This window comes from Pangasianodon hypophthalmus, chromosome 1 (assembly GCF_027358585.1).
Source record: "Pangasianodon hypophthalmus isolate fPanHyp1 chromosome 1, fPanHyp1.pri, whole genome shotgun sequence".
NCBI classification, from domain to species: domain Eukaryota; kingdom Metazoa; phylum Chordata; class Actinopteri; order Siluriformes; family Pangasiidae; genus Pangasianodon; species Pangasianodon hypophthalmus.
In genome coordinates, this window is record NC_069710.1 from 7,591,136 (window position 1) to 7,603,734 (window position 12,599).

Sequence of the window (12,599 nt, forward strand, 5' to 3'; positions counted from 1 at the left end):
AGAATGGGGCTGAAAAATGGGGATGTTTCCTGTGGGCCCTGAAGCCCACTCCCAAGTCCATGATTCTCTCATGAGTGCTGTCAGCAGCCATTTCTGTCTGGGAGCAGGAGGGAGCAAGGGATGGATTACCACCAGAAAAGCAGATGCAGCACCATGCTATACTACAATATAGTGAATATTAGTGATTTAAGTAGTCAAGTACTTGAAAACAGGTAATTAAATATTTGATCTTTAAAATAAAGTTCAACCAAGTTCACCAATTTAATAAACAAAGTATACTTCCTATCTTAAATGTTTCAGGTTTATTTTTATTCAACCTGGTATCCTGATCTTTTTTTTTTATATATATATATATATAAAGTGTCACCATGGCAGCATTGGCAAAATTACAAATGGCTTCCTATCGACTATAATATGTGCTGCTTTATAGTCTATAATATAATACCATTATAGCACCTACCTAGTCTGTTACATGCCCAACACTCAGCAACACAGTCACACTCATCAAGATGAAGCCAAAGATTCTTCCTTGTCTGCTACCTTCATCACGAGCTGCGTGCAAGAGTTGCAGTCTATATGCACAATAATAAAGCTATAAAGGGAATTTATTCTGCTTGGAGGAGTGTCCAAATTCCATTTGCAATTGTCTACAAGCTTGTTAGACTTTACAGGAAGAGAATCCTACATTACTGCAGTTACACATCATTGGCTCATTTCAGAAATCATGTATACATAGAGATAAGCTGTAATTAATGAAGTCATGGAGGCTTGACTTTCATTTTTAAAAGTATAGGGGAATTAATATACAACAAAAAGAGTCTTTTCTACATATACTGTACCATTTGGCAAATGGAGATAACTGGCAAACTTACAGACAGGAAAAATAGATATCTTGTTATCCATCCAACAACTGGATACAAGCTTTGTTGTTCCTGCAACATGATTTCTGTGATTTCAAATGCATGCAGATGACTGGATTGGCACTTTCTGCTATTTGTTAGACACGAGACTGAAACATCAAGTTCACACAGTATCCAACTGTGAGAAGGAAATGCAGAAAAGCACCCTGCAGATCAGTCCTCATACCCATACAAACCCTTTCTACTGCTGGCATATTTGAAAGCTGGTTGAAAGAAGAAGAGCTATCATATCGCTAACCCACTTGTCTCTGAAGATGAGCATTAATCATGCTTTGAAAGTGCCAGATTGAATGAGGTAGTGTGTTCATGGTCAAATATGCACAGAATCATTCAGCCATAGTGCATTTGAGTCTGGCTTGCCGCATTGTAAATCACTCTTGTTTAAGTAGGGATTTGTCTGGTGACAGCTTTCTTCCAAGGTCACCTTCCAGTTCAGAGGAAGTCTTTTTGTTGAACAAAACACCAAGCCTATCACAAGGTTAAATCAACAGCATTGCAGTGGAAAGGTCGGTTTCTCACACTGAGATGTTTTAATTTTGACTATATCATGAATGGCTCATTGTGTTGGTCCGTTTTTTTTAGCGTAGAAATTACTTCTTTTTCTCCCAGATACTGAGACAGTCTTAATCATGGATGGTATAACTATGGTGAAACAAATTATTAATTAGGATGCTTAGGGCATAATAGATCTCAGCAGGGGATGTCATCTTGATATATAAAAGGTTCCCCCAGGCAACAACCACTGTCTGTGTGTGAGGGAGAGAGTCTCACCTTTTGAACATCCTATCCAAAAGTGGGTCACCCACCACAAAGTGGGTACTTGATTGTGAGGGGGGAAAAAGGGAGGACTTGGGCAGCTTTCATTCCTTAAAAATGCAAGTAGGACAAAGGCACGTTCAGCCTTGAGGATAACAAGTGTGCCATCCTTAAACAATTGCTCACCCCCACCTAATACACTTTTAACCACCCTCTAGCTCTTCTTTCAGTGGCATGAAATAATAGTCTGAATAAAGGGTCTGTGTGTAGCCTACAACAACCAATATAATGCAAAGGAAAGCTATCCTTACCAGCAGGTCTTAAAGTTTTTTTTGTTTGTTTGTTTGTTTTTTGCGCTTTAATGCATCAGCATGAGGAGTAAAGTTTGTTTCAAATTGTGGTATGTTTGGTGATCCATTACATTCTTTGGTGTACAGTTTCTGCCTTATTTTCATTCAGAATTTATCATTTGTCCATTGCTGTGTTGTATACGGAATATGCGGTGAGAGGTCTGTGTCTCTCACTTCACTAACCGAAATGCACTTCATCTCTCTGTCACCTCCTCACTCTCAGGGGGAAGTTTGCAGTGGTGAAGAAGTGTGTTGAGAAGAGCACCGGTCAAGAATATGCAGCCAAGTTCATGAGGAAGAGGAGGAAGGGCCAGGACTGCAGAGCAGAGATCATTCATGAGATTGCTGTGCTGGAGCTGGCATCATCCTGCCACCGAGTGGTCAACCTGCATGCGGTCTATGAGATGCCCAGCGAGATGGTGCTTGTTCTAGAGTTGTGAGTATATACATATAGAGACGGCATAGCCTGATGATTTGTTTAGCAGTACTTGATCAGCAGTGGTGAATTAAGATTTAATCTAATACATTTGTTCTAAGACAAAAATGCAGTTCAACATCTATAACTTGCCGAATGCCACAGATACATAAGTGGATATAAGGCAATACTTTTCGGGTTTTATTGTGCTCACACAAGCTATTAGACTACGTAGTTTTGCAGCATTATAATGTTTTTAGTAAGCCTGATAAATACCCAATAATAAATGAGGGTGGGAGATATGGCAGAATGGTACTTGAAGACATCCCTCACGATACACCATATATAGTATATCACAATATAGAAACATGCTGAGATAACAAAGTGGCAATAATGGTCACTATGGGGTCAGAGATTTTTTTTAAAAAATATTGAAGTATTTCAAAAAGCAAAGGAATAAAATTTAAAATAATTGGTACAAATTAGTTTTTAATCTCCATTCAGTCTTTTTTGCAGTGAGTAACAAATAAAGTGATAATGCTGATACTTGAAAAGTGTACCATGTTACTGTATCACAATATCAATATAATAGTGTCATATCACCCAGTCCTATATGTCACTTAACTCTTCAGAACAGGATGCATATTTATCAGGAACTGTAAATAATATGATTAACATGTGACTAAAACCAAAATATGGTTTATCTTTAAAAAATGGTAACAAACAAATGTTTGCCATATTAATAAAGAAGTATCATTTGCTATTTGCTTTTATAAGTGGCTACCTGGGAACTAGCAGATTGCATAGTGTGTAAAGATGATTAAGATGAGTGAGCCCGCACGTGTTTGCCCTACAGCTTCGTCAATGCTGGGTGACCTGTTTCCCAGTGCCCAATGTGATTGCACTGGCCCTCTGTACACACACACACAAACACACATGTCCATATACAGAGAGAGAGAGAGAGCGGTCACTACAGTTTGTTGAATCTGCAATGCATAGACTTTTCTAAAATCATTGTATCTCAATCATGAGTCCTCTGCTTAATGAGAAGACGTGAACACATGAGAGATTGTGGTGAAGGAAATGAAGTGTGCAGGTTAGAAGTTAGTAGGGGGAGCTTGGTATATGCATTCAGTATAATCATAATACTTACTTAATTTGAGTACGCAAGCTGTATGTACGCATTGTGTTTGCTATACCTTTATGGTTGAAACAAAAAAAGAGGCTAATAATTTTACCCAGAGAAAACAGTTTGAAGAGTCAAGTAGTAGCGTGCCACAGGCCCTTATTACCACAGTGCAAAAATAGCTTATTGTTTCAGATATTCCAGATATAAATCACTCCAGACTGTGATTCTGAGCACCATTTAATTGGCTCTTCATTTTCATTTTGTTTGACTGGATTTAAGAGACCTACAGTCACTCTGTTTTTATCGCATCATTGCCAAACGTGAAGCTTGACTTGTCTTATCTCCACTGGCCAAAGAAGGGTTCTCCTAAATAAAAGATTGCTAACAAGAATCTGATAACCAGTATGGCAGAAATGGTCATATTCATTCACATTACCTATAAATATAGGTAATAAAAGTTGTTGTACATCTGTTCAGAGTCATCTGCAAGCCTCATTCATAGAGCAGCATGACTTCTCCTCTTTCACCACCTCTCTCTCAGTGCAAGGTCAGTCTCATTTCCTTTCTCCCACCAGTAAATGGCATGCAGTCAGTTCCCTTTTAGTTCAAGTCCATCATCTGACCACTCTCACACCCATGTCCCAACAGCAGCTGGTGATGAAAGCTGCTCACTGAATTGGAATTTGGGCTTTCCAGTTGATCAGCCATATCATATTTCAACTCTGGAATGATTAGAATATTTCCAGGTATTATTGTGTTCCAAGTTACCTAAAACAGTCTTAAAAAAAAAAAAAGGTTCCAAAGCCCTGAGAGAGAAATGTGAGTTTGAGAGAAGGTTTTAGTGTGTGTTTGTGTGCAAATGAAACAGAAACACAGATTTCACTTATAATAAGCTTAGAGTAGAAGTTTCCTCTCGGTCTCTGGCGCTTAGCCATCACTTGGCACCTTCTGCAACTCTTAAACCTTAAGAGCATACAACATCCAGGTTTACATATTTGTGTATGTATGTATTGTGTAGTTGCATGTATGAGGGCACACCAGTTTTTGATGAACATCAGCCAAGTCAGATTAGTTAAAAAGTAATTTAGTTCATCCTAAATGCCTGAAAAATCAACAGAAGTTCATTAAAGGTCTTTTTTGGGGGGTGCAGGAAATGGGCCGTAATGCATTGCGCTTTTGTGAAAATCCATCATGTTAAATGAGAGCAAACCTAATAAAAAGTTAGTTGTTAGACCCTTTTCATTCATCCCGTTCCCCCCACTTATGGGTCTATTTTGGGGCACTGGGGCGATGTGGGGGAGGGAAGGGGACTTTGGCTTTGGTTGGGGTCAGTCCACAATGATAGAAGCCTATTCATGGTTAATGGTGTTTTTTTTTGAGGGGGACTTCATCAGCCTCGGCTCAGTAACATGCCCTCATTGCACTGTGGCCTCCAGCTGAGGGCTCATAATGTAGTATGTTGTGCAGCGGCACGTGATGGCCTGGACCGTGGACGGATCTTGCACTGTATATTGCAGCTCCCATGTGTAATGATTGTTAACAGCTTCCATGCATGTGCAAAAGTGTCTATCTTCATAATAAAAGACAACTGAGGATGTAGTAGATGTGTATTAGTTATGTTTTGTGCACTGCAGAGTTTCCAAAAAGGGAAACAATGTAGGATCTGGCCTGATTGAGCAGAAATCTAAACAGCAAAACAATGCGACATGACAGTGCATCTTTCAGCAACTGCCGCTTCTGCATTACACTTAATACTGTCACATGCACATAATGTAATCTAAAGCCTCCCACTCAGTGGCAACAGAGGGACTGTATTAAACATGCATTTGCTGTGTCTGTGCATCTTCTTTCAGCTGTTTTCTCCCCCAGAGTGAGAAAGCAGAGCAGCTGCAGCAGCCCACAGGTGATATGTGAGCCTGAAGGCCTTGCCTAGAAGAATGCGGTGGGCGTATATTGAAGGAGTTTCACCGATGGGGAATACCCAAACATGAGTCACGCCCAGAAACTGTAAGGTTTAGCAGCTGCACTTGTCTTGCTCCTGCTCAGACGACCCGACTGTCAGGACATGGTCCTCTGCAGTGTTTATGCTGGTTGCTGTGAGATATGATGATTATCTTAATGGACACAGTGGCCATTATCCTTAATGTTTAATTTTCTATAACAGCAGATCTGACAGTAGTGTCAGTCACAAGGTTTATATTAATGCTTGTTCCAATACACTATCGATTCGAGAATAACAACTAGCACAGAAACTTGTATGGTAGATGCTACCCATAAACAGATTTAAAAAAAAAAAAAAACTTGTCTACTTGATTTATATGAAGTTTTCAGTGAGGAGATTTTTGAAGGAGTCTCCAGTGTCAGTGCATTGTAACACTGAGAGGTAAAGCTGTAACTAAGTCACATGAACTAAGCTTCATGATGGAGAGCTTTGTGGTTTCTTTGTAACCCAACAAGCTGCATTTTTTGTGTTAATTTCAAGAGAGATAAAAAGGCCAGATGAGCAAACAACTTTTTAAAGCTACTGTTTAACATGAGTGAACAGTTACTAACTGCTTTCATGGATGTTCCACAACATTAAATGGGTATGGATGAAATTGTGGTATAAGAAGCATAAAACACTTCGGGACATGATGTTATAGAAAAGTAATCAACTTTGGGGTGGTAACAGTAACTCTGTGTCAGACCACCCTGTCACTGATTATTTTTCTATAACAGCAAGTCGTGTTATATTCCTTATATTCCATAGAGCTGTGTATCTTAACTCCAGGTGCTGGGGAAACACTTGGTTTTGAACATTTGTAACTGCTGCCATGCACAATCGTAATTAAAACCTCTATTTAATTTTGAGGATATTTACGGAAGTGGTCAGTTCTGAATTTGTAAGTCATGCAATTCTTAATACACATAAATGGTTTAGTGGTGGACTTTAAGAAGACCAGTTCCTTGTAATCTTCTCTGCATTTTCCAACTGGGTTACAGATTGTAAAACTTTGCTGCTATTTTTCTGCGGCCAGCATCAAGGAATCCTTTGATGTAGGCTTAATTGCAATTAATTACTCAGACAGGCTCAACATGCTGTACTCATTTGACAGTAAGCAGCGGGATCTAGAAATAGATCCGCTGGTAAAGCTCACTCCTCTTTGTAATCTGTTAGACACTTATTGTACAAGAACAGCTTTCATATTTAAAAGAGCAATGAAAGGCGTCTTGCAGGGTCAGTGCCTGGATTTGTGTGTGTGTGTGTGTGTGTGTGTGTGTGTGTGTGTGTGTGTGTGTGTGTGTGTGTGTGGTTAGATTAGTGAAAGCTAACTCCATGCTGTTTGAGTACTGTGGTGCCCGGACATGCCCTTACCCAGCCAAAAACGTGACCTACTTATGATTTGGCCAGATTTTCATTTTTCCCTTCTCCTTTTAGTCTAGTGTTTAGAGTCTAACGGCCTGGCTGGGCATTTCTGGACTGTAATTAGTGCAACCTCACAGTGGAGCATTTGCATTTTTTAAATCTTCAGAAGAACCAGAAGGCCTGGCCAGCTTTGAAATCCATCACAATCTCCAGCTGGTCAAGTGCTAATTGCTTTTCCCTACAAGTCTATTTTATTAGTGTTAGGGAGGTGCTGTTCCTGCTGTTTGCTAAACCCGAGTTGCTCATTTGAAAGTTAAGGCAACATTGACTAATGTTGACTAAAGTCTGATTTCTATCATATCACAGGATGCTTTAGATTATGTCATTTTAAGCACATTAGTAAGCATAGCCTTATTTGCTGGTAATATAAAAATACATTTATGCCCAAATAGTGTGATCTGTAGCATATAATATATAGCATACTCTGTTTATGTATCAGGTGTGTAAAAATCTCCATTTGTACCCTACTAAGGAAAAGCATCTGACAAAAATTATCTAGCTTGGATGGCTTATAGCATCTATGTTGTTATGGACATCAAGGGCTTTTTCATTTCTTCTGTATTAGTAAGTGGCTTTTAAAAATCAAACCGATCCTGTACTCACCCAGAAGTGCCAGTTTATATAAAAGACTTGACTAACATTTTATCACCTAATATCAAAATGAGCATGCTACTTGATGATTTCCATTCAATTCCATTCAGTTTTATTTCCATTAGGTTTTATAGCCCTTTTAACAGTATACATTATTGCAAAGCAGATTTACATAAGTCAAAATGTAGATTTAGATCCTTAAAGAGGAAGCCAGAGGTGATAGTGGCAAAGAAAAAAACTCCCTGAGACAACATGAGGAAGAAATCATGAGAGGAACCAGACTCAGAAGGAAGCCATCCTCTTCTAGGTGACACTGGCTAGTGCGATTATAAATCAATACAGTCTACAGGTGTAGAAGAATAAAGACACACACTATTAAGTGTGTTGAAAGGATGTTCAGAATTAGCTTATTGGAAATATAAATATAATATAATATATTTTTGGGAAGTGCAAATGTTTAGGGTTTTCGTGTGGGACCATCCACAGCAGCAGAAGGAGAGTCACAAGTGCACAGGCTTGAAGCAGAAGTGGGGCATCAGGATGAATCAAGCCGGTCCAAATGCCCTGTAGAAGTCGAAGGCAGTAGGAGCACACATACCACTCGAGAGAGAGCAGATTATTAGGTATACCCTTATATAGTGGTTTAAAAGGGTGTACGTTGCGGGTCCAAGTGGTCTAGGTATAATAACAAAAGGTAAGATGCTTTGGAAAGCAGATCCACATACTAGAGCTTGGAGCAGGAGGTCCTGCAACAAACACTGAATTAAATACATACTCAGTGAATTCTGAGACCTTTTGCAAATCTGGCATGAAAGACTAAAGATTAGGTTGTGTTTGCCAAAACATATATGGAGAATCAAGTACAAAATTTTCTCTGTGCTCTGTGTGGTTTTATCATCATCATTGTAATTCATTATGGAGAATTACTCTGTTTGGTGAGTGTTTATGAGAAAACTGCAGAATAGGATTACAGACCGTGCAAACACTGATCCAAGCTTATCCAAGTGCTCACTAAATCCTACACGTGCATGCAGTTACATACACACATACTGTACATGCAGCTAAAACAAAATGCTTAAAAAGGTAAAAGAACATCCCCCTGATATTCATGGGATTGGTTCTTAAAGTTCATCATTAAAGGTTTTACAGTCTTAGTGTGTATCACTGCAGTATGTTTGTGCATTAATCTGAACTCTGTAGTAATCTGTGCTCATCCATTTTCAGCCTAACCATCAGCCACATGGACACATGAACATAAAACAATATATAGCCCATAGCGAGACCCAATCGACTCCAGCCTTGTGTTTAAGGTCACTCATTCTCTCTTGGCCATGCTGTAATTGAATTTGACATGCCGTCTGCTCTGAGAATCTCAGTGTACATGCGATTGTCTGGCTTCTTCTAAGGTTTTGCCTTCCTTTTAGTCATTAATGCTGGCTAGACTACTACCAGCATTAATGACTAAAAAGGAAGACAAAGGAGACTGTCTGAATAAATGGCTAAAAATGAACTAATAACATTTTATGTTATCCTTTTTTCCCCTCAGACACAAATGAGTGGACACTGGCAAGGAAAAGAAATGACCCCAGAACAATTAATAAAGAAGAAAAAAAGTTGTCTTCATACGCTATGTTTAGCCAGCACAGTAATGTGTCTGTAATGTCTTGCTGTATGTGTGTGCATGCACATGGTTGTGACTGTGCGTGTCTGTTCCAGTCATTACAGCACAGTCATGCACTTGTGGTGATTTACACTGAGGTTAAATTAGGCCAGTACACTTAAAGACATCTGACCTATCGGTGATGAGTATAAGACTTCCCATCTTCTACTTTTACGGTAATAATTCAGTGTCGGTGTTAAAAGGTTATCACAGAGCAGCCTGCATACCTTTTGGAGGAAGAGCTACCAGGTGGTCCAGAGGCAATAAACGCATCTCTCCTTTTTTCTGGAATGTGACATTTAACGGAGCACATAAAGAAAAGATGTCTGTTGCTCACTCTACAGCTCTGAACCCATATGACCTGCACTCATTAAAGTCCTTGCATGCCAAACCAGGAAAATCTATAGAACTATAAATATTTCAAGTTTAGCATGTAACAAGTGTTGGGAATTATGTTTTATGTTTGCATTTTTAGTGCTGCTGGTGGAGAGATCTTCAACCGCTGTGTGGCAGAGAGGGACGAGGCCTTTAAGGAGGAAGATGTGAAGCGGCTGATGAGGCAAATCCTGGAGGGCGTAGCTTTTCTTCATAAGAACAACGTGGTTCATCTGGATCTGAAGGTAACGGGTTCATCGTGTCAATAAGTGAACACTATCAATTTAAATAGACTTTGTGTTACAGGGTGGTGGTGCACTTATGATGCATAGTACAAAAAAAGCTCTGCAGCTATGGTCATGGCTTTCAAAAGTGGCTTTTAAAATGTAACTGGGGAATATGTGATGCTAGAGTCCACCTAGTGGTCAACTGTTGTCAGTGATTTATTATTATTTTTTTTTAAAAGGAGCAATGCATTGTATATTGTTTGTATATTTAAATTTAATCAGCATTTACACTTAATTGCAGATAATGGAGGCAGCATTAAGACTTAAGATTAAGTTTGTAAAAAGTCTTAGTCAAGAGTGTTAGATATAAGTCTTAAGGAGCATTTTAGTTTATCATTTATCTATCTCATTTAACACACCTAAGTAGCTAATCAGATCATTATCAAGATGTGATATTTTTTTTTTTAGTGACACCAATTTTTATGGATTATGTTAGTAGCTGTGTTTTCAATCACATTCTTCACAGTTTTGAAAATATGGAAATAAACTTTGAACAATGAGGTGCCAACACTGGTCGGTTATTACACTCAGAGGTTGTAGCCTGCTCTGCATGGTCGAGGGTCAGCTGCCAAACTGAAGTGCAATTTGAAATTTCCTAAATGCACTGAGTGAGAACTGCACTACACCGCAGATGCAAATTAGGAGCAAAATTTTAGAACAGACATTTTCCGTTTTACCAGTGGTTGTGGCTGTTCTATAGTAATTTGTCACATACATGTAGTGCCATTTGTAAGTGTTCAGTCTGATATGTTACTACTTAAACAGGCCAAGGAGCTGTGGCCTATTTAACGAGTTTTTTTTTAAACCTCTATAGCCACAGAATATTCTCCTGACCAGTGACAATCCTCTTGGGGACATCAAGATCGTGGACTTCGGCCTCTCCAGGATGGTGAGCAGTAATCAGGAAATCCGAGAGATCATGGGCACACCTGAATATGTTGGTAAGACATGCTGTGGCTTGTAACACTCAGTTTTGAATATTCAATATCCACGATTTTAGTCTTTTTACTCCTAATTTTTTTTTCCTCCTTTCTAGCCCCAGAGGTTCTTAATTATGAGCCCATTAGCACAGCCACTGATATGTGGTGAGTAGTCTTTCTATAAAGGTATAAAGTACTTGGATATGTAATTCACTAATGATGCTTAAATGAGGCCAATAAGGCTATTTAGTGCACTAGATAAAGTACAGCATGGCGTAATGCTGACCTTCTCAGTATGAGTGTAATGACTGTGGCCAGGACTCATAAGCAGCCCTGCAAGTTCAGCCTCTTGAAAGCCATTATCATAAAATGTTATGCTAGTTTCATTTTCGTCTATTTTTTCTGGTAGGAGTATCGGTGTACTTGCCTATGTGATGCTGACTGGTACGTCTCCATTCCTGGGAGCCGATAAGCAGGAGACCTTTCTCAACATCTCCCAGATTAACGTCAGCTACACAGAGGAGGAACTGGAATGGCTGGACAAGGCGGCCATCCACTTCATCAAGTCCTTGCTCATCAAGGAGCCTGAGTATGCACAGCGACAAATCTCAGAATACTACGATCTAATATTAGCACAGCTGTTGGAGTTGAATTAGAGGACTTTAACGTCTTAGTATCAGAGGTGCATTAATCATAAATTCATTAGCTAGCCCACCCCACAAGCTCCAATGTTCTTACACAGTCCCATATTTTTGTTGCCAAGAATTAACCTAATTAATTAGGCTAAAAATGGTAACAAATAGTCATAACACAAATTGTCATTCAAATTACTGAGGAGAGGAAGTATAGCCATATCTCTGTATAGCCATAGTCCTTATCCTCTTCTCATATAGCTCTTCTCCTTATCCTCTTCTGATGTAGCAAGTCTTTGCCTAAAATTTTGGCTCTGAGCTGTGGTTTTTATCTTCTTGCATCACATATTTAAAATGTTATTTAAATTTGGCCATGACTTTGTTTTTGTTCACATACTATATGACTCAACTGTTAAAAGTTCATGTGATCTACTGATGGCCAGAATGTATCCTGGGTTGATGTGTGGAGTTTAGCAGTGTGCCCATTGTAGCCTCAGATTCCTGTTCTTGGCTGACAGGAGAGGAACCTGATGTGGGCTTCTGCTGTTGTAGCCCATCCACCTCAAGGTTCATTTTGTTGTGCATACTGAGATTCCTTTCAGCTCACCACAGATGTGAAGAGTGATTATTTGAGTTATTATAGCCTTCCTGTCAGTTGGAACTAGACTAGTCATTCTCCTCTGATCTCTCTCATAAACAAGGTGCTTCTGCCTGGAGAACTGCTGCTCACTGGATGTTTTTTATTTTTCTCACCTTTTGTGTAGAGTGTATGTTTTTTAGCTAGAGACTGTTTTGTGTGAAAATCCCAATCAGCAGTTTCTGAAATACACAAATCAGCCCATCTGGCACCAATAACCGTGCCACACTCAAAGTCCCTGAGAAGACATTTTTCCCCAGTTCTGATGTTGGATGTGAACATTAACTGAAGTTTGTGACCTGTATCTGCATAATTATATGCACTATGCCACCACTAGATGATTGGCTGATTGGATAACTGCATGAATGAGCAGGTTCTCCAATTAAAAGTGTATAAAAGCTTTGCAGAAGTTAGTTAAACATGTTCTTTCTCTGACTGGTAAATGGGAGAAATAAATGCTGGTGTTGACTTTATCAGCATCCTAATGAACCTACTTGTCCACCTGGCAAGTATAAATAAAA

The 12,599-nt window shown here is 39.2% G+C and overlaps 1 protein-coding gene across 3 annotated transcripts in view; it reads left to right on the forward strand.

Moving 5' to 3' along the window:
* Positions 1–12,599, forward strand: part of stk17a (serine/threonine kinase 17a) — a 29,042-nt gene that overhangs the window by 15,322 nt on the left and 1,121 nt on the right. For all 3 annotated transcript variants that reach the window (XM_026914454.3, XM_053237013.1, XM_026914456.3), the window contains 5 exons: positions 2,250–2,462; positions 9,703–9,847; positions 10,704–10,830; positions 10,926–10,974; positions 11,219–11,398. In XM_026914454.3, the coding sequence (XP_026770255.2) occupies positions 2,250–2,462; positions 9,703–9,847; positions 10,704–10,830; positions 10,926–10,974; positions 11,219–11,398 (714 nt within the window). The remainder of the gene's footprint in view (positions 1–2,249; positions 2,463–9,702; positions 9,848–10,703; positions 10,831–10,925; positions 10,975–11,218; positions 11,399–12,599) is intronic.